Here is a 24,039-nt window from a genome sequence, read left to right on the forward strand (position 1 = left end):
CACACACACACACACACACAGCCAATCAATGCTGAGTCCTAAATATCCTTTTTGGTGGTATGACACTTTTATGTGCTATGTGAGAATGAGCAGGAAGCGACTCATAATTGGTTTCTTTAGTGCAAGAGGGGCAGCTCCAGTCCTCAGGGGCCTGATCGGTGTCACACTTTATCCACAGCCATATCACTAACAGACCTGATTAAACTAATAGCCTTCTAAACTGAAGATCATGATTAGTTTATTATTGGCATCAGGTGTGTTTGCTAGGGCTGGGGCAAAAGTGTGTCACCAATCAGGCCCCCGAGGACTGATTGGTTCCTGTTTCCTGTTTTAGAGGGTAATAAAGGAGGAAGGTCAGTAATATGTGTGTGCGTGTCACGCCCTGGCTCTGGGACTCTGTTATGTTGAGCCAGGGTGTGTGGTTTCTATGTGTTTTGTGTGCCAGGGTGATTATCTAGTTCATTTGTTTCTATGTTGGCCGGTGTGGTTCTCAATCAGAGGCAACGTGTATCAGCTGTTGCTTGTTGTCTCTGATTGGGAACCATACTTAGGCAGCCTGTTTTCCACAGTGTGTTGTGGGATCTTGTTCCGTGTTTGGTTTGTGTAACCGTAGGACTTCACGTTTCGTATAGTTTGTTGTTTTGTTCGTTGTGTTGTTCTCTAATAAAAAAGTATGTTCACTCATCACGCTGCGCATTGGTCCACTTCCTCCAGCGATCGTGACAGAAGATCCCACCATAACTGGACCAAGCAGCGTGTCCAGGAGCCAACGCCAGAGAGGGCTCTAAAGGATATCAACCTCGACTGGGTCAAGCCGCGGGAGGAGGAGAGAGGCTGGACTTGGGAGCAGAGGAGCGAGAGTCTGGCGAGAGCCATGGAGGCCTGGCCCACGGGGAGGAGAGACGGCCAGAACATTTTTAGGGGGGGGCTCACGCCGTGGACGACGGGGCAGCAGGAGGCCGGGATAGAGTGGTTCAGCGGGTTGGCAAAGGAGGCCGCCAGGTTACGGGAGTCACTGGTCACCAGGGGGAAGGAGAATGTAGAGGCACGGCGAGAGGTACTGGGGTGTGTTGCCAGTCCGGCCCGTTCCTGTTCCCCGCGTAGAGCCAGTGGTGTGTGTCCCCAGTACGGTCCGGCTTGTTCCTGTCCCTCGCACCGAGCCTGTGGTGCGCGTCGCCAGCCCAGTCCGGCATGTTCCTGCCCCTCGCACCAAGCCTGTGGTGCGCGTCGTCAGCCCGGTCCGGCCTGTTCCTGCTCCCCGCACCAAGCCAGTGGTGCGTTTCGTCAGCCCGGTTCGGCCCGTCCCTGCTCCCCGCACCAAGCCTGTGGTGCGCGTCGTCAGCCCGGTCCGGCCTGTTCCTGCTCCCCGCACCAAGCCAGTGGTGCGCTTCGTCAGCCCGGTTCAGCCCGTCCCTGCTCCCCGCAGCAAGCCAATGGTGCGCGTCGTCAGCCCGGTCCGGCTTGTTCATGCTCCCCGCACCAAGCCAGTGGTGCGCTTCGTCAGCCCGGTTCGGCCCGTCCCTGCTCCCCGCACCAAGCCAATGGTGCGCGTCGTCAGCCCGGTCCGGCCCGTCCCTGCTCCCCGCACCAAGCCTGTGGTGCGCATCGTCAGTCCGGCACAGCCCGTGCCTGTTCCACCGGTGCCTGGTCCGGCACCGGTCAGCTGCTCCACTCCGGAGCTAGAGCAATCCGCTCCACCAGTGTTCAGTCCAGCTCCGGCCAGCAGGGCCAGACCGGACCAGGGGCGCTTTGGGGGGTTTGTTGGAGGGTGGGGGTCAAGCCCACCCGGCCCTCCCCTGTTCGGTTTATGTTTGGCGCGGTCGCAGTCCGCGCCTTTGGGGGGGGGGTACTGTCACGCTCTGGCTCTGGGACTCTGTTATGTTGAGCCAGGGTGTGTGGTTTCTATGTGTTTTGTGTGCTAGGGTGATTATCTAGTTCATTTGTTTCTATGTTGGCCGGTGTGGTTCTCAATCAGAGGCAACGTGTATCAGCTGTTGCTTGTTGTCTCTGATTGGGAACCATACTTAGGCAGCCTGTTTTCCACAGTGTGTTGTGGGATCTTGTTCCGTGTTTGGTTTGTGTAACCGTAGGACTTCACGTTTCGTATCGTTTGTTGTTTTGTTCGTTGTGTTGTTCTCTAATAAAAAAGTATGTTCACTCATCACGCTGCGCATTGGTCCACTTCCTCCAGCGATCGTGACAGTGCGTGCGTGCCTGTGTGTGTTTGAGTGTGTGCGGCAGTAGGTAAGAAACTCTGAATGCACAAAGTCACTGGGAGCAGACGGGTTAAACGAACGGACTAAGGGGCTCAAATCGAGGAATAACAAGCCTTTTCCTCATCTTATTATTTCAGCCGCATTCGCTTTTCTTCCTGAAGCTTGATATCCATCAGGCGGCACACGCCACTCAGTTTGCTCTCATGTCCAAGCAAAGCGTATGGATATCCCCCTCAGACACGGACATACACACCTAAACACGCAGGCAAGGCGTGCATGCAGGCATACATGCCCACACCCACACCCACACACAAAATAGGTGGGCAGCCGAGAATCTAAATCCTAGTAGACCGTGTCTATGCAGTCTCCAGTCTGGATGCATGCAGCCAGTCAGGCAGTGATCACAACTGGATGATATGCAACACTAATTGGTGGCTAATAAGCCAGTAAACATGGTTAGCTTGTTAAGGGTAATTGTCTGAGCCAGACTGCTGTAGCCAACACACACACACACACACACACACACACACACACACACACACACACACACACACACACACACACACACACACACACACACACAGCACCCTCCCCCATGTACTGTAGCCAGCCAGCCCAGCCAGCCAGCCCAGGGGAGAGAAAGGAGAGCGGAGTGGGGTTAAAAGGGCCTGGGTAAAGCTTACCTTATGCTTCCCAGTCTAAACAATTTCACATACTGTATATTATGACAACATTTTGTGACGTTTTGGATCGTTTTGTTCTTCGGCTGGGGGTTTTTCCCATCTGTTCGTGCACACAAATGTCTTTATTGAGTCAAGTCGAAGTTAGGTAGCCAAAGTTTACGCCAATTCGTCGGTGATTGGTCAACAGTACTACTCCCAGTAAGAGTGGGAAAATGAAGTGTTTGTTGTCATTCAACAAAAGAAGACTAGTTTTCCAGTGGAGACTGCTGAGCGGAGGACTGCTCATAATAATGGCTGGAATGGAGTAAATGGAATGACATCAAACACATGATTAGGCCCACCCACTTGGGTGGGCTCCCAAGTGTGTGGGCCTATGCCCTCCCAGGCTCACCCATGGCTGCGCCCCTGCCAAGTCATATGAAATCCATAGGGGCCTAATTTATTTATTTCAATTGACTGATTTCCTTATATGAACTGTAACTCAGTAAAATCGTTGAAATTGTTGCATGTTAAGTTAATATTTTTTGCTCGGTATTGATGAAAAATTGCGCTACTAAGACTTGCTCGGCAAAAACTTCAAAATTAATTACAGATTTCTTGATTTATCTTCGAATAATTTAGCCTATTTTGAGGAAGTGTTGGACACCTTAAGGTAGTCTCTCTCTCTCTCTCTCTCTCTCTCTATCTCTCTCTCTCTCTCTCTCTCTCTCTCTCTCTATATATATACAGTCATGGCCAAAATTGTTGGCACCCCTGAAATGTTTCCAGAAAATGAAGTATTTCTCACAGAAAAGTATTGAAATTACACATGTTTTGCTATGCACATGTTTATTTCCTTTGTATGTATTGGAATAACACAAAAAAAACAGGAAAAAAGCAAATTTGACATAATTTCACACAAAACTCAAAAAATGGGCCGGACAAAATGATTGGCACCCTTAACTTAATATTTAGTTGCACACCCTTTGGAAAAAATAACTGAAATCAGTCGCTTCCTATAACCATCAATAAGCTTCTTACACCTCTCACCCGGAATTTTGGACCACTCTTCTTTTGCAAACTGCTCCAGGTCTCTCATATTGGATGGGTGCCTTTTCCCAACAGCAATTTTAAGATCTCTCCACAGGTGTTCAATGGGATTAAGATCTGGACTCATTGCTGGCCACTTCAGAACTCTCCAGCGCTTTGTTGCCATCCATTTCTGGGTGCTTTTTGAAGTATGTTTGGGGTCATTGTCCTGCTGGAAGACCCATGATCTCGACGGCGCAAACCCAGCTTTCTGACACTGGGCCCTACATTGCGACCCAAAATCCTTTGGTAATCCTCAGATTTCATGATGCCTTGCACACAGTCAAGGCACCCAGTGCCAGAGGCAGCAAAACAACCCCAAAACATCTTTGAACCTCCACCATATTTGACTGTAGGTACTGTGTTCTTTTCTTTGAAGGCTTCATTACATTTTCGGTAAACAGTAGAACGATGTGCTTTACCAAAAAGCTCTATCTTGGTCTCATCTGTCCATAAGACGTTCTCCCAGAAGGAATTTGGCTTACTCATGTACATTTTGGCAAACTGTAGTCTTGCTTTTTTATGTCTCTGTGTCAGCAGTGGGGTCCTCCTGGGTCTCCTGCCATAGCGTTTCATTTCATTCAAATTTCGACGTATAGTTCGCGCTGACACTGATGCACCCTGAGCCTGCAGGACAGCTTGAATTTCTTTGGAACTTGTTTGGGGCTGCTTATCCACCATCCGGACTATCCTGCGTTGCAACCTTTCATCAATTTTTCTCTTCCGTCCACGTCCAGGGAGATTAGCTACAGTGCCATGGGTTGCAAACTTCTTGATCATGTTGCGCACTGTGGACAAAGGAACATCTAGATCTCTGGAGATGGACTTGTAACCTTGAGATTGTTGATATTTTTCCACAATTTTGGTTCTCAAGTCCTCAGACAGTTCTCTTTTCCTCTTTCTGTTCTCCATGCTTAGTGTGGCACACACAGAAACACAATGCAAAGACTGAGTCAACTTCTCTCCTTTTTATCTGCTTTCAGGTGTGATTTTTAGATTGCCCACACCTGTTACTTGCCCCAGGTGAGTTTAAAGGAGCATCACATGCTTGGAACAAACTTATTTATCCACAATTTTGAAAGGGTGCCAATAACTTTGTCCGGCCCATTTTTTTAGTTTTGTGTGAAATTATGTCAAATTTGCTTTTTTCCTGTTTTTTTTTGTGTTATTCCAATACACACAAAGGAAATAAACATGTGCATAGCAAAACATGTGTAATTTCAATACTTTTCTGTGAGAAATACTTCATTTTCTGGAAAAATTTCAGGGGTGCCAACAATTTTGGCCATGACTGTATATATATATATATATATATATATACACTGCTCAAAAAAATTAAGGGAACACTTAAACAACACATCCTAGTTCTGAATGAATAAAATAATCTTATTAAATACTTTTCTTTACATAGTTGAATGTGCTGACAACAAAATCACACAAAAATTATCATTGGAAATCAAATGTATCAACCCATGGAGGTCTGGATTTGGAGTCACCCTCAAAATTAAAGTGGAAAACCACACTACAGGCTGATCCAACTTTGATGTAATGTCCTTAAAACAAGTCAAATGAGGCTCAGTAGTGTGTGTGGCCTCCACGTGCCTGTATGACCTCCCTACAACGCCTGGGCATGCTCCTGATGAGGTGGCGAATGGTCTCCTGAGGGATCTCCTCCCAGACCTGGACTAAAGCATCCGCCAACTCCTGGACAGTCTGTGGTGCAACGTGCCGTTGGTGGATGGAGCGAGACATGATGTCCCAGATGTGCTCAATTGGATTCAGGTCTGGGGAACGGGCAGGCCAGTCCATAGCATCAATGCCTTCCTCTTGCAGGAACTGCTGACACACTCCAGCCACATGAGGTCTAGCATTGTCTTGCATTAGGAGGAACCCAGCAGGGCCAACCGCACCAGCATATGGTCTTACAAGGGGTCTGAGGATCTCATCTCGGTACCTAATGGCAGTCAGGCTACCTCTGGCGAGCACATGGAGGGCTGTGCGGCCCCCCAAAGAAATGCCACCCCACACCATGACTGACCCACCGCCATACCGGTCATGCTGGAGGATGTTGCAGGCAGCAGAACGTTCTCCACGGCGTCTCCAGACTCTGTCACATCTGTCACATGTGCTCAGTGTGAACCTGCTTTCATCTGTGAAGAGCACAGGGAACCAGTGGCGAATTTGCCAATCTTGGTGTTCTCTGGCAAATGCCAAACGTCCTGCACGGTGTTGGGCTGTAAGCACAACCCCCACCTGTGGACGTCGGGCCCTCATACCACCCTCATGGAGTCTGTTTCTGACCGTTTGAGCAGACACATGCACATTTGTGGCCTGCTGGAGGTCATTTTGCAGGGCTCTGGCAGTGCTCCTCCTGCTCCTCCTTGCACAAAGGCGGAGGTAGCAGTCCTGCTGCTGGGTTGTTGCCCTCCTACGGCCTCCTCCACGTCTCCTGATGTACTGGCCTGTCTCCTGGTAGCGCCTCCATGCTCTGGACACTACACTGACAGACACAGCAAACCTTCTTGCCACAGCTCGCATTGATGTGCCATCCTGGATGAGCTGCACTACCTGAGCCACTTGTGTGGGTTGTAGACTCCGTCTCATGCTACCACTAGAGTGAAAGCACCGCCAGCATTCAAAAGTGAACAAATCATCAGCCAGGAAGCATAGGAACTGAGAATTGGTCTGTGGTCACCACCTGCAAAACCAGTCCTTTATTGGGGGTGTCTTGCTAATTGTCTATAATTTCCACCTGTTGTCTATTCCATTTGCACAACAGCATGTGACATTTATTGTCAATCACTGTTGCTTCCTAAGTGGACAGTTTGATTTCACAGAAGTGTGATTGACTTGGAGTTACATTGTGTTGTTTAAGTGTTCCCTTTATTTTTTTGAGCAGTGTATATATAGTGTTCCTCCTAATGCAAGACAATGCTATATATATATATATATGGCCATATTACCAATAATAGGTAAAGTAAATGTTCTGCTTCTTGACAGACATTTCACATCCTCCCCGGACCAGCTCAGAACGAACGGCTTCTCTTTAAGAGAGCCAAGAAATTAGCTGCTGTTTATTCACTTAAAACACTGTATGTGCCAGGAAGCCTGTATTTTTTTTTATGTGCATTTTCCTTCCGCCTCTTCTGCCTCCTCCCCTTCGGGTTAATTTATTGTTTGCTTTTTTAAAAACCCTAAGGTCGATGTACGCGCCCCCGCAGAAATCAAATTAACAAAATACCCATACAAATCTGTCAGTTTAAGCTAGAGATAATTTTGCGTCTCAATCCACTGCATCTGCATATGTCGCACTTCCGCATCTGCGGTGAAAGGTGACAGAGCTAGAGGGGTGTTTGTCACACCATGAGACATCCCGAAGATCGGTATTCTCACAAAATTGTCTGTAGCGTCCGAATGGTTTGGCTTACAAACTATTATTACAAACTCTATGGAAAGATGAGACTCTCACGAACATGATCCATTTTGCTCTACGACCTCCACAACGGTCAGTAGACTCGTCTGAAGTTGGTACAGCCGATCTGCCAACTTCTGTCTGTAGCATCCAAACCGTACACACTAATATGACCTCTCTGTGCAAAGGTGAGACTCTCACGAACATGTATATGTTGGTTGTTTTGCTCTAGGATACCCACAGGCCTCACAAGACTCGTCTGAAAAAAAATGAAAAAGTAGAAAAAATGAATGGAAATATACAGTATATGGAGATTGTTTATACCAAAAATATGGGGTTAAATACATGTAAAATAATTTAGATTTTTCCTGATCTTTCTTATATCTCTCAGATATAGGAGAGACACTTCAGAACAAACTTCCTTTTGATATTTGTTGGGGACTGTTGTTCCATGTAGTGAATCTGTTAGTCAATACGTTTGTTTTGGATAATAGCAGTAAGGCCCAACATTATTTTTCAGCAAATAGTTTTTTTATATATTTTTTTTATACATAAAAGGGGTCTTAAATTTCAAAATCAAGTAGCTAAATGATCCTTGGTATGACAATTCCATATAGCTTAGTACACATAGGTACACGTATGTTGCCTCTCAGCTCATTGCATTGCTTAAAGTAAATCATGGCCAGTTACATTTACCTGCTTGGGAAATTGTTTATGGTGATGGATTCATTTAAACTATATGAAAGAGCACAAACTAGGATGGCCATAATACAAAGATTAGTCTCTCTGCTCCCTCTCTAGTCCCTCTCTCCTTTCCCCGCTCAAGCCCTTTTGTGTTGACTAGACCAGAAACAAAGGGGTTGTTGACTTGATGGGCAACAAGAAAACGCTAAAAGCTTTAATTTAGTCACACATGACAAACATCTCTAGGAGTGGGAACCAGTGAGTTAGAACAGGTTGGTGTCCTGCATAGACAGACACTGCAAGCACCTAAACTGTATGTACAGCTTTATATGCATATGCTGTTCAACGTAGACGGTTGAAATTGATAATTCACAAGTTTTTTTTTGGAATGAATGAAGAGGATGAACACAACAAAATGGAATCAGCTCCACTTGAGACCACTTTTTAGGGTTTCCACACGTTAAATGGTCCAGAAAACATTTAACAAGCTTTAGGTTGAGAAGTTAACTATTTCTGGAGAAAGGAGAGAGGGCTTGATGTGTATTCTCTCTATGGGTTGCGTGTGTGACTCCTGAATGATCTGCATGACTCCTGTGTTAGTCAGGATTGAGTAGAGAGTATAGAGGTTCATGGGGCCTTGGACGGTATGCAGCACTCCCTCAGAACTCAGCTCCACTGGCTACTTACGGAATCCATAAGCCAAAGGATGCTGCAGCCTCACATATGGTTTGTTTCATGATGAAATGCAAGGCCTGGTCCCATGAAAATGTGCCTGACAGTTCACTAAATCAGATCCCTCCATCCTTCCCTTCCTTTGAGTCATCCACTTTGGGTCGGGTGGATGAAATCGTTGGAGGCTCAGATGAGAAAGGGCATCTTGGTGCTCTTGGCCTTTCTCTCGTTTCATATAAGCCCTTCGGATAATTTATGTTTTCGCTTTTTTTTATTTTTATAGACATGTCAGTATGGGCCATCTTGGCTGAGCCAAGGATGTTATCTATTAGAGCCAGTTAGAATAGTTATTCCTCACACTGCACCCACCAGCCTTCCCCGCCTGCCATCTGCAGAAACAACTCTGCTTCTGTTGTGCAGGTGTTCACGGATGCCACGGCGACGCATGCTTTATCAGGACTGGAGTAGGGGAACAAAGGTGTCTGGCATACCCTTTCCAGTCTACACTCAACTACCAACCACTCAATTTCTCTCTCTACATCCCTCCTCCGTTACCCCTGCTTCTCCTCCCTCCTTTTGGTATCAAGTTATTTTACACGGTTTTCCAAAGGTCTGCAAAAGCGCTGCCCTGATTATCAAAGGGATTTTTCGCATTTGTTCCGCTATAATTCACTAAAGCCTTGCAAAGCCCTCCTTGAGCGGCCGTGCATGCGTGCGTGTAAGCGTCTGCGCGCAATGTGCAGTTCAAGGTGCGGAAGCTTTCTTTTTTAAATATATTTTTTTATAAAGACAAACAGAGAATAAACAAAAATAAGATTACATACACAAAATACATTTCAAAACAAAATCAAAAAGCAGCAGACATAATTTTCTGCAGCAGATACAATTTTAAAGTACAGTTAGTATTACAACTTAGCAGTAGATAGCAGCAGATATAATTTCATAATACTGTTAATGTTGTTAATGCAGATATATTTTCTGAGCTTTTCAAAACAACTAGTACAATAAATGTAGTTGAAATATGAAATAGGGGTACTCGCTGGGACTCAAACCCTTTTTAAGGGCTTTTTTCAATAAAGGACAAGAATGTGGATGCGTGGTTCTGTATGTCCATTGTACATTTTTCTAATGGTAAGAAGTATGGAACTTGTTTTAACCACAGTTGCAAAGCACAGGAGGCTGCTGAGGGGAGAACGGCTCATAATAATGGCCTGAATGGTGCAAATGGAATGGCATTAAACACCTGGAAACCTTGTATTTGATACAATTCCACTGATTCCGCTCCAGCCATTACCACAAGCCCGTTCTTCCCAATTAAATGTGCCACCAAACTGCTGTGTTGAAAAGTGGGTTGAGCCTCAAGCTTCAATGCTAATAGTTGTTGTGTAAATTGACACACTATGCTGCTTACTTTCTGCATCTACGTTATATCGATGAGTCTACCTTTAATTTTGGGTTCTCTTTTAGTCCACTAGGTTTGACGTCTTACTATGGGACATGCCCCCTCGTGACCTATTCGCTGAAACCTTATTCAAATCATGCCTAACAGGCCAATCAAAGCTTTGTGGGCGTGAGCCTCGCATCTAAATATCACCCGCAATTCTCTGGTTTCCTCATTCAACTCCTCTTCACAGGTCTAGTATTTGCTTACGGGGTGTTGAGTGGCTTCTTTTCTATTTACAGGAATTCAGCTAACTTCAGCTTCACTTTACCAAGTGACGTTACCTCAGTTAGCTTGTTAGCAGCACTGTTTGTCATCAGCTAGATACAGTTTCTGTAGCCTAGCCTGCATGCAAGTAGTCCTGTTCGCTTGCTAGCTCCACTGCTTTAGCATACCTCTTTTGTGTCCAATAGTTTTAACTACTTCTGCTCATGGTCTCTAGCTCTTCGTCGGTCCCCACCGTTTGGCGTTAGCTAGATGAACTGCCGAGTGTCTTAGCTAGCTAGTTGGCTAACAGTGCCGCACTCAGTTTTTAGCTAGAATCCTTTGGGCTAACCTCCATTCGGTCTGTTTGGCTAAACTCGAAAGGTACCGTTCTTGAAGTGTGTTACCTCACCTTTGAAGCACAATCCTTTAGGCTACATTGCCCTGTAAAAGATCAATCTAGCTATGCGTTTTTACCTCGAGGCTTGGTTTACACACAGAGTCGGCACTTGGTATTAAAAAATAAAAATAAAAACACGCGCTTGGCTAGCTAGCTATTGTCGCTCAGGTGATAAGCCAGCTAATTATCTAGCATCCCTGTTAGCTCTACTTTTACTACCCTGAAAGTATTTAGACTGTCTTTTTTCCCCAATCCCATGGTAAATAAGGCTTTCTGTTTCTGCTTACCTGGCTTCCAGCTATCATTACCCCGATAGTCTCCCATTACTCCTGTGTCTCGTCCAACTTCCCCGTCGAATAGCAGCCTATGGTGTAGCTAGCCAGCGTCTTATGCTCATTTTAAGTGGTCGATAACATCAAACAGTCTTCTGACGTTGTCCAATGAATAGCAGTTTTTTATCAATCCCGTTTGGTCAGGTTTAATAAACGAGGGTAATACGGCCTCTAGTTGTCTGGCTATCAAACGAGTAATCACTTTATAATTGAAATTCAACAAACTTATCAGTCTAAAAGAAGAGCATTTTATTGGGTCCTGCGGAGGCTTTCTGAAGTGGTAGTACTATGAATACATTTTCGGAACTAGCTTTTATTCAAGGAGACATGCAAGGGCACTGGCTTTACAGGGGGGTGTTCATAGACAAAACAAAGGTCTTAAAATGTCAAAAAATCTTCTCGGCCAAATGTAAATAGTCCCACACAAAATCAATACAGTTCAAATAACAATAAACAATAACTCTCACGCGAACTCCCTTTAACTAAAATGTCACACCAAATACAACTGGCAGGGGACTAATAGTCCAACGACACTGAACATCAAAAGGAGCGCATAGGAAAAAAAGAGTCTGCTGCAGTGAAAAGCACTGGGATAGAGGGAAAATGAGAGCGAGAGAGCAGGGCTTTAGGTCAACAACATGCACCATCCTGACATCTTCCCCAGTGTCCTCCAAACAGACCAAGTAGTTCACCGGCCCCAACTGTTGCACCACACAGTATGGATCTTTCCATCTAGCTTGGCAGTGAACTGCTTGGACGTCTTTGACAGATGATGAGAGCGGACCCAGACACAAGACTGGGGTGGGAAACACACTCATCTATGTTTGTCATAGTTTTTGAGCTGACGTTGTTTGGCTTTGATTCTGCTGGCCTCCACTCTGGCTAGCAAGGTGTGGTGGTGTTGGACTGCATCAAACACTTGGCAGTCAGGTGAAAAGTTGGAACTTTGCAAGACTCTGTCCATCGGATCTTTTAGTGGTCTTCCCAGGTGGGGTTCGATGGGAGTGACCCCAGATGTCTCCTGGACCGCAGAGTTCAGTGCAAAGTGAAACCCAGGAAGATGCTGATCCCGTGAATGAAGCAATCATCCCCTTCAGGGTGCGGTTAACCCTCTCGGTCAGGTTGATCTGAGGATGATAGGCCGTGGTAAGCTTGGCAACTACACCCCAGTAGGTACAGAGCTCTTTGTAGATTCCTGATATGAACTGAGGACAAACATTGGCAGTCTCTGTAATCCGAGAAAGGGCATCTGGTATAACGTTCAGTTTTCCTTTGCGATACTCAATGATAAAGTCAAACATCTGAAGTCTGATAGACCAGCGAATAAGACGGCTGTTGGTCTTGCCTGATGCCAGAATACTCCAATCTCCGCTGTGGAGTTTTGCAGCTCCTTCAGGGTTATCTTTGGTCTCTTTGTTGCCTCTCTGATTAATGCCCTCTTTGCCTGGTCCGTGAGTTTTGGTGGGCGGCCCTCTCTTGGCAGGTTTGTTGTGGTGCCATATTCTTTTGATTTTTTAATAATGGATTTAATGGTGGTCTGTGGGATGTTCAAAGTTTCTGATATTTTTTTATAACCCAACCCCTGCACACAGATGGACTTTATTTAACTAATTATGTGACTTCTGAAAGTAATTGGTTGCACCAGATCTTATTTAGAGGCTTCATAGCAAAGGGAGTGAATACATATGCACGCACCACTTTTCCATTATTTATTTCTTCGAATTTCTTTAGTTATTTTTTTCATTCCACAATTTTGACTATTTTGTGTATGTCCATTACATGAAATCCAAATAAAAATACATTTAAGTTACAGGTTGTAATGCAACAAAATTGGAAGAACGCCAAGGGGGGTGAATACTTTTGCAAGGCACTGTATGTCAAATAAGAACAGCTTTTTTAGTCATTTAGCAGACGCTCTTATCCAGAGCGACTTACAGTTTTTAGTGAGTGCATACATTTTCATACTGGCCCCCCGTGGGAATCAAACCCACAACCCTGGCGTTGCAAACGCCATGCTCTACCAAATGAGCTACACGGGACTATGGAATCGAAACCATAACAGACCAGACCTGCCCTCTCGTTCTCTCGCTTCCTCTCTCCATTTCTTTATATATTTTTCTCTCTCTCTCTGTTAATCTCTGACTCGCTCTCTCTCTCTTTCTCTCTTTTTCTCTGTTCTTGCTCTTTCCCCCTCTCTCTCTCCCTTCCCTCCCATCCCGCCCGCTCCCTCTCTCTGAGAGTCATGTCTTTCAGTATGACAGAACTGGCTGTGGAGAGTTCAGCCAAGTAAGAGCTGTCTGTTATGGAGAAGAGAAGAGAAGGAGGAAGAAGGGAATGGATGGTGGCAGATGCCTGAGCGATCCATCAGATAATACACAACATATGGCTCAATATTCTTCCGTCTGTTTTGAAGAACCACTCCGACCGACTACGACGGGGGCAGGCCAGGGGGGCAAGGCAGGTCCACAGAGAGAGAGGATATGTTTGATGGATTAGGACTCGCACACACACAAACACACACAGGCACATGCAGGCACACACACAACACTCTTGATACGAAGAGGAAAGCCCAGGATTCCTTACATCCTTGTTCAGAGAAGGTTACTGTGCCAGCGGGACCGTGTCTTTGTAGATATTACACGGATAAAAGACTCCAGCCACCCAAGCCATAGACTGTTCTCTCTGCTACCGCAGAGCAAGCGGTACCAGTGCAACAAGTCTGGAACCAATAGGACCCTGAACAGCTTCTACCCCCAAGCCATAAGACTGCTAAACAAGACGGCTAAATAGCTAAATCAAAAGGCTACTGGGACTACCTGCATTGACCCTTATTTGCACTAACTCTCTTGCACTGACTCTATACACACACACTGGACTCTACCCACACACTCACACATACAGTACACTCCTACTGTCTGTTATCTATCCTGTTGCCTAGTCACTTTACCCCTACCTATATGTACATAGCTACCTCAGTTACCACATACCCCTGCACATCAACTCGGTACTGGTACTCCCTGTATATAGCCATGTTATTTAATGCTCGTTATTGTTATTCACTGTGTACTTATTCCTCGTGTCACAATTTCAATGTATATTTAACTCTGCATTGTTGGAAAAGGACCCGTAAGTAAGCATTTCACTATTACAGTCTACACCTGTTGTTTACGAAGCATGTGACAAATACAATGTTCCTATACTAGCTCTACCACCTCATACATCTCTGTACCTTATCTTATACAGTCCATATGCCCTGAGTGTTCTGGGCTGACTCTGACCAAGCACTGTGGTTGTAGCTCAGTAGCTCAGTGATTGTGAATGGATTCACAGCCAAGGCCTCTGTAGGCATGTTACAGGATTATATTAGATAAGATAAGAACCTGTAAGCTATAACCCTGTGATGTCATCTGCACACAGACAGGAGCCTGCCCAACCATAACTGTCAGCAGCTGACATTTCTATAGGGTGCATCCACATTTGCGAGCTTGCAGGGCAGAGGCTTGTCTGTGCTGTTGGCTGGGTGATAGGGCTGGGAATTGCCAGGGACTTCACAATACGATATTATCACGATACTTAGGTGCCGATACGATATGCATTACTGTGATTTTATTATGATTCGAAGCAACATATTGCTCACCATCTCTTCAGCAGAAGGACAAGAGGGAGCCATGAGAAAACAAGTGTTGATCAGTCATGGGAATAAGTTCTAAAAACATGTTGGCTCACCAAAAGAAGATGGAGAACAAGCTATAGAAGGAAAAATACCGGCGTTTTGGGCAGGTACAGCCGACCAGCGGAAAAATTATATTGCAATATGGTCCAAAATAATATTGCGATTTATTGTCAAAAAGAATATCCCGATATGTAACTGTAACGATTTTTTGCCTCCATCACGTGTGTTGTCCCCCTTTAGCGTGAGGAAGAGTGTGAATTAACCAGAGCACTGGGCTATAACGCACCGTCACATTCATGGCTCAACCATTAACCATTACACAGAATGGCTTTAGGAAATGTTCCCCAGACAAACACACACATGCACTTGGAAACACACGCACACAGACAAACACACACACACACGCACACACACACATGGAAAGACACACATGCACACATGCACAATAAATGTCATGGACAGTGTGCAATCTAGTTTTAGAGAGACAAAATAAGGACATAAACAATCTGATGCATATTTCAAGGCCTTTTACTTCTCAACATTCAAAAGCAGAAGGAATGAATAAAGCCTGACTGGCCCAAAACTATTTTAACATGGAATTTAAAATTGGCAATCCAACACTTCAACTCGTGAGTGCTTATAATCTGAAAATAATCATAACACCATATTATTGGAGTATTATTTTCTTAGTTCGAAAACAATAAAAATTTTAAACCTGGATCAATTGAAATACATCTTGAAATATGACTGTGGTGAAATATACAGTATATTTGGCAGCCTTGAGGAAATACCTATTCTCTCAGATTCAGAGCTTGTTTTGTTTCTCCACACACACTACACACACGCACGGGCACGCATGCACACACACGCGCACACAAACACACACACAGTTGATGTCCATGTCTATGTCACACATCATCCACTATATCGGCACAATCCCTTTTCTTAAACACAGTGGTTTCACCAAAGCCAGTTTCCCAACCATTTAGCCATGTGTTGTTTACTAGTGAGAAACCAGTCCAAAACCCAACCACACACACACACACACACATACAAACACACACTGTTCCTCCTGCTAGCTGGTGGGTGGGAATGTTTACGTGTGCTGCTGTGTTCAGATCGCTCTGTGCTTTCCTACATGTCTGCTGTCTGATGCACTGTGGATGTAGCAGCGTGTGGTGTGTGTGTGGCGTGTCCCCAGCCATGGCATGTCCTTTATGCCATGCACACGTCTGTTTACTGACTGACTGGCTGGCTGTCCTGTTCCCATGTCCTGTCTGTGTTGTTGTTGTGTTGCTGTGCTCCCTTCCATACTATAAGTCTGTTTATTTATGTGCTTGTTTGCAGTGCCTACAGCCTTGCAAGGAACTGTGGGAGACCAGAAGAGCCCTGTCTCAGAAAGCGTGCGAGGTAAGCAACCTCCTTTCCTGCCCTCCCCCTGTACTGTGGCAAATCTGTTCAGGACCTCTGGTACCTTAGGGTCACCAAGTACCCCCAACATGATGTTGCCCCAAAAGTGGTGTAAAATGTAACTGAGTGATTCAATCTTTGTTTTTTCCCCAAGTATTTACTGATATCCACACTGAAATAGAGTGGCTTGCGAAAGTATTCACCCCCCTTGGCATTTTTCTTATTTTGTTGCCTTACAACCTGGAATTAAAATGGATTTTGGGGGGGATTGTATCATTTGATTTACACAACATGTCTACCACTTTAAAGATGCAAAATATGTTTTATTGCAAAACAAACAAGAAATAAGACCAAAAAAAATAACTTGAGTGTGCATAACTATTCACCCCCCCAAAGTCAATACTTTGTAGTGCCACCTTTTGCAGCAATTACAGCTGCAAGTCTCTTGGGGTATGTCTCTATAAGCTTGGCACATTTAGCCACTGGGATTTTTGCCCATTCTTCAAGGCAAAACTGCTCCAGCTCCTTCAAGATGGATGGGTTCTGCTGGTGTACAGCAATCTTTAAGTCATACCACAGATTCTCAATTGGATTGAGGTCTGGGCTTTGACTAGGACATTCCAAGACATTTAAATATTTCCCCTTAAACCACTCAAGTGTTGCTTTAGCAGTATGCTTAGGGTCATTGTCCTGCTGGAAGGTGAACCTCCGTCCCAGTCTCAAATCTCTAGAAGACTGAAACAGGTTTCCCTCAAGAATTTCCCTGTATTTAGCGCCATCCATCATTCCTTCAATTCTGACCAGTTTCCCAGTCCCTGCCGATGAAAAACATCCCCACAGCATGATGCTGCCACCACCATGCTTCACTGTGGAGATGGTGTTCTCGGGGTGATGATAGATGTTTGCTTATTTTTTTCTTTAAGCAATGGCGTTTTTCTGGCCACTCTTCCGTAAAGCCCAGCTCTGTGGAGTGTATGGCTTAAAGTGGTCCTATGGAGAGATACTCTAATCTCCGCTGTGCAGCTCCATCAGGGTTATCTTTGGTCTCTTTGTTGCCTCTCTGATTAATGCCCTCCTTGCCTGGTCAGTGAGTTTTGGTGCTCCGTGGGATGTTCATGAACATCTCAAAGTGTTTTTTATAACCCAACCCTGATCTGTACTTCTCCACAACTTTGTCCCTGACCTGTTTGGAGAGCTCCTTGGTCTTCATGGTGCCGCTTGCTTGGTGGTGCCCCTTGCTTAGTGGTGTTGCAGACTCTGGGTCCTTTCAGAACAGGTGTATATATACTGTGATCATGTGACACCTAGATTGCACATAGGTGGACTTTATTTAACTAATTTTTTGACTTCTGGAGGTAATTGGTTGCACCAGATCTTATTTAGGGGCTTCATAGCAAAGGGGATGAATACATACAGTGGGGAAAAAAAGTACTTAGTCAGCCACCAATTGTGCAAGTTCTCCCACTTAAAAAGATGAGAGAGGCCTGTAATTTTCATCATAGGTACACGTCAACTATGGCAGACAAATTGAGAAAAAAAATCCAGAAAATCACATTGTAGGATTTTTTATGAATTTATTCGCAAATTATGGTGGAAAATAAGTGTTTGGTCACCTACAAACAAGCAAGATTTCTGGCTCTCACAAACCTGTAACTTCTTCTTTAAGAGGCTCCTCTGTCCTCCACTCGTTACCTGTATTAATGGCACCTGTTTGAACTTGTTATCAGTATAAAAGACACCTGTCCACAACCTCAAACAGTCACACTCCAAACTCCACTATGGCCAAGACCAAAGAGCTGTCAAAGGACACCAGAAACAAAATTGTAGACCTGCACCAGGCTGGGAAGACTGAATCTGCAATAGGTAAGCAGCTTGGTTTGAAGAAATCATCTGTGGGAGCAATTATTAGGAAATGAAAGACATACAAGACCACTGATAATCTCCCTCGATCTGGGGCTCAACGCAAGATCTCACCCCGTGGGGTCAAAATAATCACAAGAACGGTGAACAAAAATCCCAGAACCACACGGGGGGACCTAGTGAATGACCTGCAGAGAGCTGGGACCAAAGTAACAAAGCCTACCATCAGTAACACACTACGCCGCCAGGGACTCAAATCCTGCAGTGCCAGACGTGTCCCCCTGCTTAAGCCAGTACATGTCCAGGCCCGTCTGAAGTTTGCTAGAGTGCATTTGGATGATCCAGAAGAGGATTGGGAGAATGTCATATGGTCAGATGAAACCAAAATAGAACTTTTTGGTAAAAACTCAACTCGTCGTGTTTGGAGGACAAAGAATGCTGAGTTGCATCCAAAGAACACCATACCTACTGTGAAGCATAGGGGTGGAAACATCATGCCTTGGGGCTGTTTTTCTGCAAAGGGACCAGGACGACTGATCCGTGTAAAGGAAAGAATGAATGGGGCCTTGTATCGTGAGATTTTGAGTGAAAACCTCCTTCCATCAGCAAGGGCATTGAAGATGAAACGTGGCTGGGTCTTTCAGCATGACAATGATCCCAAACACACCGCCCGGGCAACGAAGGAGTGGCTTCGTAAGAAGCATTTCAAGGTCCTGGAGTGGCCTAGCCAGTCTCCAGATCTCAACCCCATAGAACATCTTTGGAGGGAGTTGAAAGTCCGTGTTGCCCAGCGACAGCCCCAAAACATCATTGCTCTAGAGGAGATCTGCATGGAGGAATGGGCCAAAATACCAGCAACAGTGTGTGAAAACCTTGTGAAGACTTACAGAAAACGTTTGACCTGTGTCATTGCCAACAAAGGGTATATAACAAAGTATTGAGAAACTTTTGTTATTGACCAAATACTTATTTTCCACCATAATTTGCAAATAAATTCATTAAAAATCCTACAATGTGATTTTCTGGAATTTTTTTTCTCATTTTGTCTGTCATAGTTGACGTGTACCTATGATGAAAATGACAGGCCTCTCTCATCTTTTTAAGTGGGAGAACTTGCACAATTGGTGGCTGACTAAATACTTTTTTCCCCACTGTAACCTGAAAGGCCACTCAGCAAGGAAGAAGCCACTGCTCCAAAACCGCCATAAAAATGCCAGACTACAGTTTGCAACTGCACATAGGGACAAAGATCGTACTTTTTGGTGAAATGTCCTCTGGTCTGATGAAACATAAATAGAACTGTTTGGCCATAATGACCATCGTTATGTTTGGAAGAAAAAGGGGGTCGCTTGCAAGCCGAAGAACACCATCCCAACCGTGAAGCACGGGGGTGGCATTATCATGCTGTGTGGGTGCTTTGCTGCAGGAGGGACTGGTGCACTTCACAAAATAGATGGCATCTTGAGGAAGGAAAATTATGTGGATATATTAAAGCAACATCTCAAGACATCAGTCAGGAAGTTAAAGCTTCTTCGCAAATGGGTCTTCCAAATGGACAATGACCCCTAGCATACTTCCAAAGTTGTGGCAAAATGGCTTAAGGACAACAAAGTCAAGGTATTGGAGTGGCCATCACAAAGCCCTAACCTCAATCCTATAAAACATCGGTGGGCAGAACTGAAAAAGCGTGTGCGAGCAAGGAGGCCTACAAACCTGACTCAGTTACACCAGCTCTGTCAGGAGGAATGGGCCAAAATTCACCCAACGTATTGGCTTCTAATGAGCTTCTAATCTAGTAACAATTAAACATAGTAGGTAATTATTCGATAAATAACAGTCATCACATTAATTAAAGTCACGTCACGATAGCGGGCTTGAGTTAAGGAGCTGTGGCAAGCTGGTGGAGTATACTTTAGGCAGGGTCGAACATAACCTTTGTAGTTGGCTACCAGGTCCATTTGTGGCACATGAAATATTGTGTGGACGTAGGAGGAACAACTTTCTGTTTCCCTTGCGTATCATTGATTTGATTTGCAGATTTTTTGCTCAATGACTCCAAGGACTTTCACACATTCTGTCACGACTTCGGCCGAGGCTGCCTCCCCTCCTTGTTCGGGCAGGCTTCGGCGTTCGTCATCACCTTGTCCTTGTGGGTGATTGTTATTTGTGAGAGTAATGTAGCTCGTGGAGCTACTCGTAACATTGTGTTGCCATTGTGTTGCCCCTGTGCCTATGTATTATTGGATTCCATTACAGTGTATTTGCCAGGGATGATGGTTTCCCCTGTGCCTGTTTCGTTGATCGCTATTGGAGCGCATTTGTGTTTCAACAAAGGAATTAAGTACTTTTTTTTCCTCGTCAATCAATATACACACAATACCTTATAATGACAAAGCAAAAACAGGTTTTTAGACATTTTTGCAAATGTATACAAAAAAAAAAATACTGACATAATTATTCAGACCCTTTACTCAGTACTTTGTTGAAGCAACTTTGTCAGTGATAAAAGCTTCGAGTCTTCTTGGGTATGACGCTACAAGCTTGGCACACCTCTATTTGGAGAGTTTCTCCCATTCTTCTCTGCAGATTCTCTCAAGCTCTGTCAGGTTGGATGGGGAGCGTTGCTGCACAGCTATTTTTAGGTCTCCCCAGAGATGTTCGATTGAGTTCCGGGCTCTGGCTGGGCCACTCAAGGACATTCAGAGACTTGTCCTGAAGCCACTCCTGCGTTGTCTTGGCTGTGTACTTATAGTCATTGTCCTGTTGGAAGGTGAACCTTCGCCCCAGTCTGAGGTCCTGAACGCTCTGGTGCAGGTTTTCATCAAGGATCTCTCTGTACTTTGCTCCGTTCATCTTTGCCTCGATCCTGACTAGTCAAAATCAAATCAAATCAAATGTTATTGGTCACATACACATATTTAGCAGATTTTATTGCGGGTGTAGAGAAATGCTTGTGTTTCTAGCTCCAACAGTGCAGTAATATCGAACAATTCAACAATACACATAATACATACAATCTAAAAGTAATGGAATTAAGAAATATATAAATATTAGGACGAGTAATGTCGGAGTGGCATAGACTAAAATACAGTAGAATAGAATACAGTATATACAGTGCTGCTTGTGCAGTTACAGATTTTTTCCGTTTTTACCATGACATCTTCATTTAATCAGAACCAGTCATTTTGATCTGACATAGCAGGTTTATATTTACCCATACCATATGTTGGTGTAGAGGAAATCATGCGTGTAGTAGAAAAATTAAAAAGGAATTAGTGCAGGTGCAAAAATAAGTGAACCCCAAATTGTATTGGTTAAATCAAGTAGGATCAGGTGGGTAAATAATTAGCTACCAAATGAACCAATCAATGGAGAGATCGTTAGGCGTTTGGGCGGGACTCTGATAAATAGAGATAAGAAACCTGGTCAGCTTTGTGTTAACCATCCAGGTGAATGCAAATTACACCATACCGAGAGGAAAGGAGATCTCAGAGGACATCAGGATAAGAGTAGTGAGAGCACATCAGTCTGGGGAAGGCTAAAAAATCATCTCAAAAAGATTTGAGCTCCATCCCTCCACTGTGAGGCAAATCATTTACAAATGGAGAGCATTTAACATGACAGCAACTCGGCCCAGAAGTGGACGCCCTTACAAAATATCCCCAAGAGCCACAAGAACAATAATAAATCAGGTAAAAGCCAACCCAAAAATAACAGCTAGAGATTTGCAGACCTCCCTTGCTGCATCTCAGGTAACTGTGCATGCTTAAACAATAAGAAGAACATTGAATCGAAATGTCATTCACGGGAGGGATGTTAGGAAGAAGCCTCTGCTGTCAAAAAAGAACCAAACTGCCCGTCTTAACTTTGCCAGAGACCACCTGGACAAACCTGAAGGTTTCTGGAAGTCCATTCTCTGGACCAATGAGTCCAATAGCCTAGTGATGGCTATTTAACAGTGTGATGGCCTTGAGATAGAAGCTGTTTTTCAGTCTCTCTGTCCCAGCTTTGATGCACCTGTACTGACCTCACCTTCTGCTGCCACCACCATGCTTCACTGTAGGGATGGTGCCAGGTTTCCTCCAGACGTGACGCTTGGCATTCAGGCCAAAGAGTTCAATCTTGGTTTCATCAGATCAGAGAATCTTGTTTCTCATGGTCTGAGAGTCTTTAGGTGCCTTTTGGCAAATTCCAAGCGTGCTGTCATGTGCCTTTTACTGAGGAGTGGCTTCCGTCTGGCCACTCTACCATAAAGGCCTGATTGGTGGAGTGCTGCAGAGATGGTTGTCCTTCTAGAAGGTTCTCCCATCTCCACAGAGGAACACTAGAGCTCTGTCAGAGTGCCCATCGGGTTCTTGGTCACCTCCCTGACCAGGGCCCTTCTCCCCCGATTGTTGAATTTGGCCGGGCGGCCAGCTCTAGGAAGAGTCTTGGTGGTTCCAAACTTTGTTCTTGGGGACCTTCAAATGCTTTTTGGTACCCTTCCCCAGATCTGTGCCTCGACACAATCCTGTCACGAAGCTCTATGGACAATTCCTTCGACCTCATGGCTTGGTTTTTGCTCTGACATGCACTGTCAACTGTGGGACTTTATATAGACAGGCGTGTGCCTTTCCAAACCATGTCCAATCAATTGAATTTACCACAGGTGGACTCCAATCAAGTTGTAGAAACAGGATGATCAATGGAAACAGAATGCACCTGAGCTCAATTTCGAGTCTCATAGCAAAGGGTCTGAATACTTATTTAAATAAGGTATTTCTGTTTTTTATTTCTAAAAACCTGCTTTCACTTTGTCTTTATGGAGTATTGTGTGTAGATTGCTGAGGTTTGTTTGTTAGTTCATCAATTTTAGAATAAGGCTGTACTTTCGTAAGGCACTGTGTGTGAGTGTATATATATATAAACTCAGCAAAAAAAGAAATGTCCTCTCACTGTCAATTGCGTTTATTTTCCGCAAACTTAACGTTTGTAAATATTTGTATGAACATAACAAGATTCAACAACTGATACATAAACTGAACAAGTTCCACAGACATGTGACTAACAGAAATTGAATAATGTGTTCCTGAACAAAGGGGGGGTCAAAATCAAAAGTAACAGTCAGTATCTGGTGTGGCCACCAGCTGCATTAAGTACTGCAGTGCATCTCCTCCTCATGGACTGCACCAGATTTGCCAGTTCTTGCTGTGAGATGTTACCCCACTCTTCCACCAAGGCACCTGCAAGTTCCCGGACATTTCTGGGGGGAATGGCCCTAGCCCTCACCCTCCGATCCAACAGGTCCCAGACGTGCTCAATGGGATTGAGATCCGGGCTCTTCGCTGGCCATGGCAGAACACTGACATTTGTGCTTGTAGGAAATCACGCACAGAACGAGCAGTATGGCTGGTGGCATTGTCATGCTGGAGGGTCATGTCAGGATGAGCCTGCAGGAAGGGTACCACATGAGGAAGGAGATGTCTTCCCTGTAACGCACAGCGTTGAGATTGCCTGCAATGACAACAAGCTCAGTTTGATGATGCTGTGACACACCGCCCCAGACCATGACGGATCCTCCACCTCCAAATCGATCCCACTCCAGAGTACAGGCCTCGGTGTAACGCTCATTCCTTCGACGATGAACGCCAATCCAACCATCACCCCTGGTGAGACAAAATCGTGACTCGTCAGTGAAGAGCAATATTTGCCAGTCCTGTCTGGTCCAGCGACGATGGGTTTGTGCCCATAGGCGACGTTGTTGCCGGTGATGTCTGGTGAGGACCTGCCTTACAACAGGCCTACAAGCCCTCAGTCCAGCCTCTCTCAGCCTATTGCGGACAGTCTGAGCACTGATGGAGGGATTGTGTGTTCCTGGTGTAACTCGGGCAGTTGTTGTTGCCATCCTGCACCTGTTCCGCAGGTGTGATGTTCGGATGTACCGATCCTGTGCAGGTGTTGTTACACGTGGTCTGCCACTGCGAGGACGATCAGCTGTCCGTCCT

At 45.0% G+C, this 24,039-nt stretch overlaps 1 protein-coding gene across 2 annotated transcripts in view; it reads left to right on the plus strand.

The window, feature by feature from the left end:
- The window catches only part of LOC121540402 (anosmin-1-like), a 113,227-nt gene that overhangs the window by 56,850 nt on the left and 32,338 nt on the right, over positions 1–24,039 (plus strand). For both annotated transcript variants that reach the window (XM_045207669.1, XM_045207668.1), the window contains exon 3: positions 16,133–16,195. In XM_045207669.1, the coding sequence (XP_045063604.1) occupies positions 16,133–16,195 (63 nt within the window). The remainder of the gene's footprint in view (positions 1–16,132; positions 16,196–24,039) is intronic.

Source organism: Coregonus clupeaformis, chromosome 26 (genome assembly GCF_020615455.1).
Source record: "Coregonus clupeaformis isolate EN_2021a chromosome 26, ASM2061545v1, whole genome shotgun sequence".
In the NCBI taxonomy this organism is placed as follows: domain Eukaryota; kingdom Metazoa; phylum Chordata; class Actinopteri; order Salmoniformes; family Salmonidae; genus Coregonus; species Coregonus clupeaformis.